The 16067-nt window shown below is 38.0% G+C and overlaps 1 protein-coding gene across 1 annotated transcript in view; it reads right to left on the reverse strand.

Moving 5' to 3' along the window:
- Positions 1 to 3100: 3100 nt before the first annotated feature.
- The window catches only part of GUCA1C (guanylate cyclase activator 1C), a 37179-nt gene continuing 24212 nt past the window's right edge, over positions 3101 to 16067 (reverse strand). Inside the window, exons 2-4 of the mRNA XM_058800167.1 lie at positions 9045 to 9194; positions 6289 to 6376; positions 3101 to 3231 (exon numbers count right to left, since the gene is read on the reverse strand). Of these exons, the coding sequence (XP_058656150.1) occupies positions 3101 to 3231; positions 6289 to 6376; positions 9045 to 9194 (369 nt within the window). The remainder of the gene's footprint in view (positions 3232 to 6288; positions 6377 to 9044; positions 9195 to 16067) is intronic.

The following is a 16067-nucleotide window of genomic DNA, read 5'->3' on the forward strand; positions in this document are numbered from 1 at the left end:
AATTCACTTATAAAAAAAGAGTCAGTGTATATAGATTATGTGAAAAATGCGTATTTTATGATTGGCTTTTTGCAAATATTAAAATGAATATGTGTTGTGTTAGAAAGTAATGCTGTATTCTCTTAAGTAGTGTGGTAAATATAGTTTTAGGTTATAACAAAATGTTAAAATAGAAATTATACTATGTAGGATACTTTTTTTGTAAAGAAAGGACTCACACTGAGACAGCAGTCACAGGACACCTAAATCTTTCAGAGAGAGAGAATTTGTTGCTCCATTATCAGGAGAAAATAACTTTCTCCAGCCTCGCACAGTCAGGACGACGCCATTAGGATTCAGAGGAAGAAGCTGATGATGACCAGACAGAATCCTGTGTTTGAATGGAATTTATGCATCATCTGTGAGATGTATGGATACGCAACAGGCTGTTGTTTTTAAGGGTTAATCCTTTGTTAACAGGTGTCCTTTTTTGGGCTTGTGCTGCCCAGAAAAAGGTACCCTGAGTCCATAATTCTTTGTTTTTATTGTCTCATATTGTCCTAATTCAAATTGCCCAAATTATTATTACTCTAATTGTATTACTATTTTGATAACCATTTTATTACTGTTAAAGTTTTAAAATTTTAAAACCAAGTGATTAGCGTTTTTCACAGTAGCTATTTTGGCAAGTCTATCACTTCATTAGTTTAAAACAAAAAAAATCTCAAATACAGCTGTTTCCATACGCCCAAGCTTCTTAGATCGTACCACTTATTTTAAATATTGTAAAGCCAATTCTGAAAGACCCTCATAGGTTTTAAATACAAAAGCATCAGACTAAAAACAGTGATTTTCTGAAGTCTGGATATGAGAAAGCTGACAGTGACACATGTATGTGTAAAAGACGAATAAATACAAAAACGTAAAATTCAAAACACCAGCAATCTCATAAATTTTTTTTTTTATTAAGGATGTAAAAGATTCAAATGTCAGATATATAATGTCGGAATTGTTTGTAATGTCAAGTGTTTCATGTTGCATATTCTTTCTATATTCCATTGATCAACCAGAACCTGGGATAATAACTGTAGATGATGGAGTAGTACATTTCATGTGCAACTGGACATGGATTTGAAGTGAATTTTGAAGAAAAACTCTTTCATATTGAAGTCTTAATAACTGTTTTGTTCAACTTGCACCAATCCTTCCACAAATTATTTTGCTTAATTCTGATGTTTTTAACAGTAATTAATATTAGTGTAATTCCTGCAGGGCATTGTCACTCAAGGAGAACTTAGTCCTATGATATAATATAGTAATTTGATAAAACTTGTTACAGACTTGAGAACCAGACAGAACCAGAAAGAGCTATAGTTTTCCCTTTGCACACATTTCATGCCATTCCATTACAGTTCATAGAATTAGTCTTGTTATTTACAAAGTAAGGTTGTGCTTTGAGCCTGCTTTCCGAAAAAAATGAAGAATATGTGATCATGCCACCTGCAGACGCCTTCCCTGCAATCCTGGCTACCACCTTCAGAGACAATTGCAAGCCAGTTTGACAGGAGGTAGAAATCTCAGAAAGACTCCATTGCTAAAAGCTTTCACCGAGGTATTTGGAAGGGCAAAGATACCTAAATTAGTCAGGGAAAGGCTGTCTGTTTTGCAGAAGTACAAGTGACCCTATATCTCTTACCTTTTGTTTCATACAGCCCTGGCAAAGAGCCCAGTAAAAACAATTTTTTTGCAAAGGGAGGACATAAAATCAAAGGACACAAATCTCTGGGAGTGCTTACAAAATGATTTGAGTTTTGCTACTCTTTGAACTTCTAATTTTGCTTTACAAAGACAACAAAATTTAATTCCAACATTTTTATAAAAGGTTAATTTAAAAGAACAGTGGCTGAGTCCTGGAAAAGACATCAAAATACCACATTATTTTAATTAACAAATGTAATAAAATCAAGAGTAGTAGAGAGCATGTTAAGGAGGATACACATCTTGGGAATATTAAGCTAGCTGAAGTGTTTACCAGAGAACTTAATCCAATTGTGAGTACTGATTAGAGCAAATGTTAGGTTAATACAAAGCAGGCTTTGTTCTTAATTAATCTGGATAGAACACAGTCCTACCTAAAAGTTTGTGCCCACACTTTAGATAGTAGGTTAAAGAACACATTATTAAAAGAAAAAAATTATTAACTTTGTGTCTCTTAGAAAAGATGCAGTTTACATAATTTCCATTATTTTATCGATTAGTCTGAACAGAAGAGATCGTGCTGTTTTCAGTTCGGATAGTGGTAATTTTCTTCATAGTTCCTGGTAGGAGACAGTGTTTTGGATTTGTGACCAAAACTATATTGATAACACAAAGATGTTTTCATTACTGCTGAGAAGCACTTGCAGAGTGACAAGTCCTTTTCTGCCTCTGAGTGGGCTGTGGGGGTGCCAAGGAGCTGCGAGGGGACACAGCCAGGACCCAAACGGCCACAGGGATGTCCCACACTGTGTGGAGTCATGTTCTGCATGTAAAGCTGGGTGAGAAGAAGGAAGGGAGAGGATGTTCAAAGTGACAGCATTTGTCTTCTCAAGTCACCCTTATGCTTGATGGATCCGTGCTTTCCATGGAGATGTTTGAACATCTTCCTGCCTGCGGGAAATGCTGAATGAATTCCTTGCTTTGCTTTGCCTGCTCGTATTTCCTTTCCATTTTAAACTGTCTTTATCTCAGCCCACAAGTTATCTCACTTCTGCTCTTCCATCCCACTAGAGTGGAGTGAGTGAGCAGCTAGCCAGCCAGGTTTTGACCACAACATGTTCATAGAGATCTATATCACAGAGAATTTTACTGCATCAAATATCTTTTCTATTATATTCAGGCATAAGTTGTTGGGGTTTTTTCAGTTTTTTTTTTTTTTTTTTTCCTGTGGCTGCCACAGTCATTAGCAAGGGAAAGAATAAAGAAAATAAAATGAGATATAGAAAGACTGAAAATTGTTGCTCCTGGAGAAGGCTGCTCAGTATTGCCTGGGCAGGCTTTGACAACATCAGCCTCTCTTAATATAGCAAATATCATCTTCCTTGAAATTATGAGACAGAGACCACCTCCATGACTGGATCCTTCAGACGCTGTTTCTCCTGCCGTTCTGTATGACTTTGAGTACGTTGGAAAGGTCAAAACTTTTCGTAATTAATTCCATTAGGTCCTCGTCTTTTTCCACACCATTGATAAACTCTTCTAAAGTCAGTTCCCCTAAAAGAAAGTCAGATAGTCTTTAGAAGCTGAGAAACCCAGCAATCTCTCTAGTGAACAAAAGACCATTCACGCCCGATTGAATCCCTTATGAAAGCTGCTGATAGGCAAATGCAGGTAGAGTATTTGCTAATGATTTCTCACTTTGCATCAGTCAGATCCTCACTGACTTGTTTTTCTGTTAAAACAGGTCAAACATAGCTTTCACTGAAGTCTGAAATAATTGTAAGTGCACATAAATGTGTGTAAAGGAGCTCTAATGAAGCCTGTATCAGGGCTGAATTTGGATGTACTGGCCACTTCTCACTGAGCTAACTGGAATTTATATTAGAGCTGATTTTAAAAGAGATTAGGGTGTGATTTGCTAAGGATTAGTGGTCATAGTCCCCGTGTTGACTACTAGGATTATTTAGAACCATTGTCAGATGTAGGGAAAAAAAATCAGCAAAGTTGTTTGATATATAAATTCTTTCAAGGAACTGAAATGGCCATTTAGAGTGTGATTTTTTTTGGGGTCATGTCAAAATCAGCTAATAACTTCGAAGCTTCAAGACAACAATAAAATCTCTTTTATTGAAGAGTAGGGATATTGTTTAATATTCCTCCTCTTTTCCTGCTCTTTTCCCTGTCAACAACAGTTCTAGGCATGTGTCTATTTGCATAGTACACAGACATGTCCATAGTTCTCTGTCTAGGGGTTATTCCAGTGATACTGTTTTACCTTAAGAGGAGAAATAAATCTTGGTTTAACAAGAAGAGCCAGATTGTTTCCTCTGAGAATGGTTTAAAGTTTCTTGTTAAATTCACAACAATGAATGATTTCTCTGTAAAATTAGAAATGACAAGGGCCAGGCGAAGAGGAAAATAGCTGGATGAGTTAAGGCCCCAGGGAGCAGCAGTTTCAGTCATGTGTATGTCTGGTGAATGCTTAGTGTGCTGACTTTTGGCTGTTTTCAGGTTTAAGAAGTCCCTGTAGGTTTGGGGGGTTTTTTTGTTTGTTTTTTTTGTTGTTTGTTTGGTTTGGTTTTTTGTTTGTTTTGTTTTGTTTTTTGTGGGTTTGGGTTTTGCTTGTTTGTTTGGTTTTTTATGTCTTTTTTTTTGTCCATGGCATCCTTGGAAACATCATCTGACATGAGAAAGAAAAACTATCAGCATTTAAAAAATGTGAAAAACACTTTCGAGCAATAGTGAGTAAAGTTTGCTTTCTGTTTAGTCACATATGTCCTTGCTACACTGGTGAAAGGCTCATATAAAGAGGAAAGTCCTCATTTGACAGAAGTCCTGGTTGTTAGGCTTCAATGAAAGTACTAAGACCCTCTCCAAGAGCTGGCATGCAGAGCCCTGAGGAAGTTTGTTCTTCTTTTTTCAACCACAGCCTATATAATCATTCCACAAGCAGACTCAGAACAAGCCATCTCTGTGCACTTGCATGCATCATCCTGCTTTGTCACTAATCCACTCGCTTCCTCTGAACTCTCCTCCTATCCCAGATGCTCCTCTTAGTTCCCCTCTCTTCACTCTGTATTGCCTTTGACTCAGGTCTTTGGGTGCATGGGGTTCCTGGACTCATCATGGGGACATGCTGCCCCATTTTTCTGCTTATTCAGGTCAGTTTGTCTTGGATTCCCTCCTCCTGATCCCAAGCTGTGCATTTTGATGTGCCAATAGCAGACATACAGACTGCACTGCAGTTGCCAGATGAGGTTACACTGGCAGGCCCAGACTCACTTCTGCTGTGATGGGCCTCAGATTTCTGTGAGATAATGAAAATAAATTGCAAAACCAACAGGAGATGGGTTTTAAGATTTGTTCCTTACAACCCATGGGATTATTTATTGTATATTAATGTAAGGAAGGACTTTGCAATTTATTTGTCTATTTGCACTTTTTTTAAATAAGCTACAGGAAGTAGCATAGTTGAAGCTAAATTTGGTAAAACTTGGCCTATTCTTCAGGTGGACCTAGTCCTGTTGCTTTCCAGCAATTTAAAAACTAAGAAACTATGGAAAACTGTTTGAAATGGAACCACTATGAAGATAATCCTCAGTATGTTATGGATTTTCCTTGCTAAAATGGATGACACTAATGATGGTCTAGCTCAGATACAACTACTACTTGCCAGTAAACTTATGATCGAAGCAGTGAATAATCATAGAATTTGGGTTAGATTTTGACTGTGTTATTTTCACTCCTTTCATAATTTGTCTTCACCAAAGAGTGGGCCAAGGAGGTGAGTCAAAAAAATCCTCCACTAAGGCATCCTCCACATGCATCACAAGACCACTGTTTATACTCTGATTATGTATTTCAAACAACTCTTTAAAAATTAGTAACTTCAATACACTAAGTAAGACCATAAAAATGCCCCTCTCTGCCAAACTGCCCAAAATTCCTGTCTGTGACCTGACTTTGCTCTTTTTAGCTTTCCTAATGTTCCAAATTTACCAATGATTGCACCAATTGCTGTAAAACATAGTTGCCAGTGGAAGGATTATCTTCATGATTAGAAGTATGAGGGAGGACATTCATTTGTAATAAATTTTCAATTAGAAACAACTCTGAAGAAGTGAAATGAAATCATAGTTTCCAAATGCAAGACCAATTGGCTTAATTTAGTATCTTGAGAAAAAACCAGGAGCATGTATCTTAGCATGCATTGACAGTCAGCCTTCAAGGAACATCCAATATGCTCACCAGTCTTTAGAACATGCTAGAACATGTAAAACTATTCATCCTATTTGTTTTTTTTTAAAGAATTTAAAATAGATTATGCCAACACAAATATATTACTCCCCCACTGCCAATCACATTTTCATTTTGCTATGCACCTGAGAACCGGCGTTTTGGATGAACAGTGCAGGAGCTGTTTTTACTACATGTAATTACTGCATGTAATTCCTTTCTCAGTTGACTTCACTGTGAAACTGAAGTAAAATAAGGGCAAAGAAGAGCAGATTCAGGCTTTCAGTTATCTAAACCAGTCATCCTTCAGCTGCATGTTCAAATCCCTTCTTGCAGAAGAGTCCCTGCCAATGCCAACAAAACCTAGATTCTTACCGTCATTGTTCACATCTATCTTCTGAAATATCATGTTTGTGAACTCTTCAGCACTCATGTTGGTGTAGCCATTAATAGCCTGGATTGCCTGAGGGCAGAAACACAGAAAGTTCTTTCAGAGTTTTTCCCATCAAGTTGTGAAACAATACACTGTCAGAAGCAGTACTTGAAGTGCAACTCTTTAGTTCACAAACCCTTTCAAAAATCACTAAATAAACAGTTACTTCAAGTGAATCGTCAGTAATAAGGACTGGAAATTTAATTAACATAACACAGCCTAGAGATTACACACTGATTTGCATATTTCTGAAGGTCTGAAGAACCCTGTGGCACCTCTGCTCGGTAATTCACTTTCAATTCTACATCAGCATTTTTATCTGGCCCTAGAGAGTTCCATGCCTTCAGAGAGTGCCCTTTGGTCTGTGTGATTTAAATGCAGTATTGTTTTCCCCATCTGAAAGCACATGCAGAGAAAGCCTAAGTAATTTTTCTATTAAGACGTGTTTAATTTAGTAATCACAAATAAAGTCAGACCGGCCATCCTGAAGTTGGCAGTTAACTTGTCCTCCAGAGAAATGAAGAAAACCAAAAGAAACCCCTCTACTTTTTTTACTTTAGTTTGTTTGTTTGGTGGGTTTTTTTGTTTTGTTTTGGTTTGGTTTTTTTGGGGTTTTTTTGTGGCAAAAAGACTCAATATTTGGAGTAAAGGTATAAATGTATGTTTTTGCAAAATTGTGTCCCATTGACTGGGAAAATATGTGCATATATATAAACATGCATATACATTATATAATGGGTACACTATAGAATTTTTTTTTCTGCACTTGAATTATCTTGAGGTGAACTGTGTTGTGTAAGATAAGTCACTGTATATGCCACTTGCTTCTTTTGGTGTCTCTTTCCAAGTATATTAGACCTCATATTTTAAAACAATCTATTAATCTATTCACTGATCTAGAATTCTTGACCAAATAAAATCATTAAAATGCCCCCTCCAAATGTCCCAACTTCCTGTTTGTTTCAAAAAGCAGCAATAATTTTACATACATAGTTACATAAACTTGTTTCTATTACTAATTCGTACTTTAGGTACTTTTGGTGTTTTGTATGTCTGACCCGCAGTCTTAAGTAGAAAGTTATATCCGTTTCACAGTTAAGTTTATTGCAGTGCCAAGAGTAAAGCAGTGGTTCCTGAAGTGTTTTTGTCACTGACTACCACAGAAGCCCCTTAAATAGTAAATACTGGGCACTGAAGGGGTGCATGGTTATCTGGAAGGAGTTTGGTAGTGGTATGTTGGTCCATAGTTTGCATAGCTGTAGAGAGAGATTTCATTTTAATAGCACTTCTGTATTTCTAAATTAATGTCTCAGATATTACACATCTCTTTGGACAAGCCCTTGTTTACTGATGCTTATTATAAGCTGGTCACCCCTTAATGGCTGTGAGCCTGTTTGTTCTTTTTTTCTTTTTGGGCCCTCCATTTTTAATCTAGTCTGGGTCAATGATTTAAGCAGGTTTAAGTTAAAGTTCTTATACTGCAAAAGAGATGGAAACACACAAAAGTATACACTGGTTTTAAAATCAGGTAAGTTAAAAAAAATATTCTTTACATTGGAAGGATTTTATTTTTAATTCTCACTTTGGATAAAGCCCCAGACAAAACACTGTTGGCACACTGGCTGTGGGTGAAAATTATTGGAGAATATTTGTGAAAGAAAGATTTCATTAGTCTCAAAGGAGAAATCTGGAAGATTCAGCCTCTACTTCTATCTTTAGAAAGCTGCCCTTTAGGTGATCAGCTTTATTTGTTTGACCTGGTAGCTCCATCTGGCTCCAGCTCCTTTCAGTTTTGGCAGCAGCTATTTAAAGTCTCTAACAGCGACTGGCTTGGCACCAGCAGTAATGCAGAATCCAGGAAAAGTACATTCCTTGTTTGTTATGGCATTAAAACTCTATTTAGCTTCGATGCTCCCTGCAGCAAAACTTTGATCTGTAGTGAGTCCTGTACATTTAGGGCACAGTATTGAGCCATATATATTTGTAAGGAGCCTTAACATACCTTTTGGATGACAGCAGCTAATGAAGAGGATAATGTTATTTCATCAGAGCAAGTTGAAAACTATGAAGATAATTTTAAAGAAAGAATTGTACTTCTTTGGTTTTATGGGTTTGAAGTGGACCCATTTTCTGGAAAATTTTGGAAGTATTTTTATCCAAATATCACTGCGCGATTTAATAGTAAAATTATATTTCCATTATTTAGTTTTGAAATGGAGGTAATGGTGTTTGTAGTAAACAAATCTAAAAGCCTTTCAAAAAATTAAAATATAGTAATGTTTTATTGACATCTTTTTTTTTCTTTTCTTGCTGCAAGATCAGTTTGAGAAGCCAGTTTTCCACAATAGACTGGCACATATACTTGTAACCATCTGTTTTCTTCATTATGCTGCTACTGTCTTGCCCTGCCTTATAGTACACTTTATCACAGTAATGTCTCTACTGTTTCTACAACATTTCACTTTCAGTAAGTACTTTATCTGTAGAACTATGGTTTAAAGTAAAAAGCTACTTAGATGTGTTCAATAAGGAAGAAACTAATGTTAGGAGTGTCACTAGTAGCCACTGTTAATTCTGGTTTTACAACCATAAAACATTAGATAAAGTACTGACAATCCATTTACAGCACATGATGAACCACTGTTTCAGGGCAACACACTGTATCAAATGCTCTTGCTATTGGTCATAACTCACTTACCCTGAATATGCTTAATAGCTCTTTTTTGTCAATGCATCCATTTCCATCAGCATCATATAGCTTGAAATACCATTTCAATTTTTGGTCAATTTTCCCTCGTATAACCAAATTTATTGCAGCTATGAACTCCAAGAAGTCTATAAATCCGTCCTAAGAGAGAGAGGGAGAGAAAAAACCACATCTATTTAATAACACTGGTTTTCTGTTCTTTCTGGCAATTGTACAGGAACAGATCATCAAAGTCCCTACATATTGATTTATGAAGCATCTTAATATAGAAATTTTCTGTGGTATCAGAAAAGGATAAAAGGATGCGCTCAACTGGAAGAGCTATAGGAAGAGGTATTATAGGAAGGACAGTTTTGTTCTCCCCTGAAATCCGGGTGTTGTGGAGGTGAGGGGCAAATCTCTTCTGAGCAATTGTTATTGACAGTTTGAGCAATTGTTATTGACAGTTTTTAAAAGGAAAAGAAACAGTTTTGTGACAATCTGACATGTGGAAAAGACGAGTTTGGGATATCTGGTTTGGTACTAATGAGATATCTGGAGTGGAGTTGTTTACATCTATACTGCAGAACTATGTATGATTTCCAGTGCTGTTCCAGGTGCTGTTCATCTCAGGGATCACGTAATAAGTGTTTTAAAATTGTAACCAATACTCTGGGATGAACCCTAAGTACTGTGGTTTATCCAAATAAAAATCAAGTCACTCTGATAAATATTTTACAAAGCCTTCAAGGCATAAACCAAACTCTAAATATTGAGGATTGGGGATATTCATAGGGAGACAGCATTTCAGATTGACTTCAGAATCATTTTCTAACTGCTTTGCTCAAGCTTCTGATAGAAGCCTGTCAAGGACAGGCCTCCATAGTCAGGTTCTTCTGTTTCTGTGGACACAGAATGTGTCTAGATGTGGTTAGGATGGAAGAAGCAGTCGCTGAATTTGGATCCTACTTGCTCCAACTGTTTCTCATGTGCATACAAAAAGAATTAACAACTGGTAAATTTAGTCTTGTGATCAAAATCCAATTGGTCAGAATCCAATTGCTCAGAAAACCTTGGAAAGACTTGTCAGTTTCAGATGGCCTTTGAGTGAAAAGAGAAGGTTGGATGAGTATTCAGTAGGTTTAGGATGTTACTTAGTTTTATTGCCATATATCAACAGACATCTTGCCAGTTGAGGTTTACAGGCATTAATCAGTCCAGCATTAATCAGTCCCTCAATATTGTACTGCAGGAAAAGAAAATTGGTAAGGATGCACTGCAACTCATTGCCAAAATCAGAACCCTAAAGTAATTTAGGTTGGAGAAGACCCTCAAGGTCACTAGGTCCAACAGTTAATGCACAGCTACCGAGTACATCACATACTGTGTCCCTAAGTGCCACACCTTACATGTCTTTTGAAGACCTCCTATCAGTATATTTTTGTGACAAAGAACTGAACATGTGAGCGTGCAAAGAATGACAGCAAACAGGAATTTATAAGGGCTAGAATATACTAAAATTGAGAGCTCTTCTGATCAACCTTCCATTGAAAACAAACCAAAATGCCTAAACCATTGAGAGGAATGGCAGATTTGTCTTTACAAACAAGCTGTGGGTCTGCTGGTAGGTAAAACTAGCACTCGGAGGTAAAAGAAACAGTGGGAAGGATTCCACTGATTGAAGAATGAAAAAAGATATTTTCTTTTACAAACAAACTTTAGGGTTGCTGATAAATTAAACTGGACATTGAAAGATGAAAGAAACAATGGGGAAGAAAAACCCCTAAATTCCATAAGAATTAAAAATTAAAAGGGAGGGTTATACATTAGAGAGAAATCTTTGGTATCAGGTGTTTTGGGAAATCTGAGCCTCTCAAGTACCTCAGCCAATGGGAAAGAGAAAAGAGAAATGTGGCTGGATATTAGGATAAAAAGCGAGGCTACATCCTTCAAAAATTTGAGAGACCCCAGGGGAATGCCCCATGGCCTCTCCCTTTATTTGAATAAAGTAAAAGGATTCCTCTGTCTCCTTTTTGGACATAAACCTCTGATGTTTGTGGATTAATTTTCCTAACAGCATCCCCACACATCTACACAATTGATTGTGGAAGTGAATGTAAGTTCTCAAAGATTGGATACATTTTTTGAAATAGGAGTCCATCCTCTTTTTTTTTTCTTTTCTTCATTCTCCTCTTAGATTCCTCACATTTGTGCCCTCATGAAACTGATAAGGGTCAGAGCTCCTGGGAGACCCTTGTAGTGTTTGTTTCGATTTCTGTGCAAGGCTGATCAGCAAAGTGGCACCTAAGAGATAAATTCAATGTATTCAAACACACTGGACTCAGCCTTCATGCAGAAATGGTGAGTGCATAAGCCGTGCAGACTGACCATTGCCTCACAGACCCTCTGCAGGATCTCTAGTAGTTGCTTGTTTTACTGTAATTCCAATCACAAGCAAATGCAGCAAAGACACCATTCAACCACTGTTTAAGATGAAATAAAATTTGACAGTAACTACATATAATTTTCAAACAAAATTAGGCCCAGTGTTAAAAGCAGATGCTTAACCAAGAATGTCACATCATGCACTACAAACTTAATCTTCTTTTTGGCACACTGGCTTTAATTTCTATTTTGCAAGTATTATTTCAAGAAGGATTTCATAAAGTATTTTACTGGAGGTCAAAATGTATTTTGCTGATTGCATTTCCATAATCTGATTTGATATATCTATAAGAATGTGGCTAAATGCATTTTACGTTGCTGCTTTTTTATTGCATTTCATACTGCTTATTGCAACTACAGATTCATTTAAGGATTGCTGGATATCCATGAGCCGATTAATTTTCTTCTTACTCCCTTACATTTCACTTGGGATTTTGGAAAATATAATTTTGTTTGCTTTCTTTCTGCATCTTGGTGTCACTATTGTTGCTCTGACAAAACATCAGGAATCTGGACAGTGTAATAACCAGTCTAATGTGTTTGGGTATGTAATTCTGATCTGGTAGATTATATGGCCTGTCCCAAATAGGAAGGGACTGGAGGCCAGGATGAAAAAACTCCCACCTCTGAAAAACACCTGGGAGAAACTGTAGTTGTCAGGAAAGCCCTTGCCACTTTCTGCAGTCATGGGAACACTACTGGTGACATGGTAGCGAGCAGCCCTTTTCTATTTCTCAGGAATAAAAATAATGAGAAGATTTAGACATGTTTGTCTACTTGATGTGGAACCAGAAGCATTTCATAAAAGCATTTATGAGAAATGTAATGTTTTCCTTTCTACACCAAAAAACATACATTGTAGGTAAAAAAGAAAACATTTATGGGATAAAGAAGGCTACAGTGATCTTGTTGCACATATATACAGAACTTTCTGAGATAAAGAGAAATATTGCACTTTTTACTGTAGCATCTCAAAATACTACATTAAACAGTGAAAAACATCATAACAGTAACCTAAGAAGATCATTCTGTGGTTCTGTGAATACAACAAATAATGCAATAAATGCGTTATGATGTTATTAAAAGAATACTGCTGCGCTGATTTACCCATCTGCTGTTCTATAATCAATCTCAATACAAGTATCTAGGTAGGTCCTTATGTGTCTCTGGGCTCTGTAAAATACCTCTCTGCAGCATGCACAGCAATGTATCTGTTGCCTGTTAGGAAGTCATTAATTTACAAACAAACAGCTACTGTAAGAATAATAAAATAAAATTTTAAATAATGCCCAACATCATAATAAGCAGAGCTGATTACCAGTGGTGGAAGTTACAAATTATTTACTTGTGGTGTTTAACTCTGTAATTGTCAAATATTTGTAATGTTTTTTATTAAATTGAATTAATGCTGGTGAAACCTGCTTATTCATCAGGTTAGGATACAAGACAAATTTGGGTGTGTGAAGGTTTCTTTTCCATGTCTGCATGGTGCTGGCTCTGCCTTCCTTGCCTGCAGCACATTGCCAGGGGCACCTGTAGGGATGGTGCAGTCCTGCACCCTCCCCTGCCCAAATGAACAAATGAACAGGAAGGGGCACGTGGAGTCATTTTACCCTTTTTACCCATTTTTTACCCATTTTACCCTTCTGCGTGTGGCGTGAAATAGAGGAACAGAACTCTCCTCATATAGTTCTGAGGAGTGGGATGGAGACATACTAAAAGAATGGGTTCAGAACTTCTTTTACATGCCTCAAAGTCTCCAGTATTTCTATACATAGTAGGCTTAATAAATATGTAGACCTATTTTTAGTCTTTTAGCAGTTTGACTGGCTGAACTAGAAGTTTAAGGACACTTTCGGGTCATGCATGTGTTTGTGCCCTTTGATACTGTGCTTTTGTAACTTGTTTTGCTTTTGCTGATGAGTGACTTTTTAAGCCTCTTGCAACAGATTGATTCACACAACAAAGAGAGAAAGAGGCTCCAAAAAAGCAAGTAGAATGTATGAAATTGGTCCTCAGGGCACTATCATTTGTGAGTGCCTAAGGCCCAGAGCCCATTTCAGTTTTTCATTAGCTACTGGATCTCCTGAGGAAAAAGGAATTTAATTTCGTCCTTTTATGAGAGATTTTTGCTTCAGGCTGTCAGTTGAACCTTTACTGGAGGCTGCTCACCATTATTTGGTGAGGACACAGATGTGTGTCCCCGGGGGCAAAGCTGGGCAGGGCGGGACTGCCACATTATACAAGGGACATTAATACTCCAGCCCTGGAGCTGTAGGAGGGCATTATTGGCTTCCAGAACAGCACTGCTAATCTTCACAGATCCCTAAAAAACTCTTAGGACTCCAAACTGTAGTAGAGATTAAAAATAATTGACTTGTCAGCTATGAATACACAGCTGACCTGAAACAGCACGGTTATCCAGGGCTGGGCCAGAGTGATCTGGACGTGGTGTTTTGGCTGCCTGGCTCTTCCCTGAGAGTGATTTTCTAGCGGTGACAGGGATCCCCTACAGGGATAGTCAGCCATCTCATACCTCATGCTGTGGCCAGGCTTGTGGAAAGGGACAATTTCTGTCCCTGAAAACCATATGGTGAGTGAGCTTATCATTTTACTTGAACCACCGTGGGCTCCACCAAGAGTTTATACACCATAAGCAGTAACTTGTTTCCAAAATTTGTTCCTTAAAAATCTCTAAACTCAATCTGACAGCAGGAGAATAGCTCAAATGGTTTATCAGGATTAATAAGTGTGCAAACATAAATGGTGCAGGTATTTCAAACCTAGGGCTTAGGTCATTAAGCCACCTTCTTTCCCAACCGCCTGTCTTTTAGAATAGTCCTTAAACCTCTTAAGGGAGAGGGAGGAGGCATGGGTCAAACAGCTCAGAATAACTGTGAAATTTATAGCTAATCCAATGTGCTTCTTTCTTTCTTTCTGGGTCCAATTACAAATGTAGCACTGCTTTCTCTGACCTCAGAAACCTAAAGGAGATTCATTTCACTCCATTTCTTCTTCCCCCGTTTCATGAAATCACAGAATTACAGAATCGTGTTGGTTGGAAAAGACCACAAAGACCATTGAGTCCAACCATCCTCAGTTTGTTTTTGCTTCTGAGTACTTTCATCAGTTCCTAAGAGGTTGCAGCTGCAATTATTGAAGAAATAAAAAGCTACTTGTAACTCTGTTACTTTGATACTTCCCTAGGATCTGATATTGCAGTTTGGGCTTGGCCAGACTCACAAGTTTTGTAAGTAAACAGAGCTGGCATTTGTCATGGGACGGGGGAGACCTCAGCAAGCAAACATTATTAAATAAGGATGAAGAACAAAGCAGGGAATTAGGAGCTGCAGATTGTTAAGCGGTTTTGTAATCAGTGCACTCTCATGATTATGTAAAGGGATGAAGCTGTATTGACCAGGCCATTACACAAGGTTCTGCTTTGCCCAGATGAAGAGCACCTCCAAGGTTTGGGGACTTAAAAATTACCAGGACATTTGCATTGGAGGAATTGGAAATACAGAGCCAGCTATATGTCCTGGCTCTCAGAATTGCAGGCTACCCTGGTAAAGCCTGGTGAAATCCAAAATGTTAAGATGACAAACAATTGCATTTCTTTAAAATTAACAACTACCCCCTAACTCCTTGCCATCACAAACAATTTTCTTTTAAGATTACTGGAGAAGACAAGGAAGTCACCAGGCTGGGGCCTCTGCCCAGGAAGGCTATACTGTAAAGACCTAGCCCTCTGCCATTCTCTCCTGGATGCTGGGGTTTAGCTCTCTGCACTCCTAATTTTGAGCCTTTGCCTGTGCTTTTAGGAACATCTTTTCCAAATTAAAGCAGTAGGCAAGACAGGAAAAAAACTGAAAAATGCAGCTGTGACATCTTAATACATTTTCCAGGAAATTCCTTGCTGATAATCCTAGCAGATCTTTCCTGTTTGACAAATTCAAAAACCTCCAGAAAAAGTTGTCTTGGTTTGAAAGAAAGATGTCTCCCAAGGAAAGTGGGAGGAAATATGATGCCCTTCCCTCCTAATTATTATAACTTTGAAATTAAGGAGCTTTCAGGCAGAGGTGTGGGAAAAGGAATAACAGTTCTTTACTAGTGTGTATAACAAGGCAAACAACAACAAACAGAGCCAGAATCGCAGGCGCAGCCATCTCTCGGCCCCAGGCACTTTCCCCTTCAGTGTAGTGATGCCCACAGCCGGCAGGGGCGCTGCTGGCTCCCAGCTGGGCAGGGCAGGTGCAATGATTCCCCCACAGTTGCAGGGGGCGCTGTGGCGCCAGCACAGTCACATCTTCCTCACGTGGTCTAAAATTAGACCATAACTCAAAACTCATAATGTTAAATCCTACAGTCAAGAATTCAACTGTACTTGCATTAAGCAAGTGATGATTTTATGATAATTAAGGCTTTTAGTTGGTAATGACAAATTATTACAGCAGAAGTTTGTATTATCACAGCAGTGCTGGCTTCAGACCCTCTGTACCTTCGACTCCAAAATCCCAGTGGGCTGAATCTCCCCAGGCACCTTCTGCCAAAGGCTCCAGGACAAGTCACTGTTCCCAGCTGCAGAGTAGA

This window comes from Ammospiza caudacuta, chromosome 2 (genome assembly GCF_027887145.1).
Source record: "Ammospiza caudacuta isolate bAmmCau1 chromosome 2, bAmmCau1.pri, whole genome shotgun sequence".
Lineage (NCBI taxonomy): Eukaryota > Metazoa > Chordata > Aves > Passeriformes > Passerellidae > Ammospiza > Ammospiza caudacuta.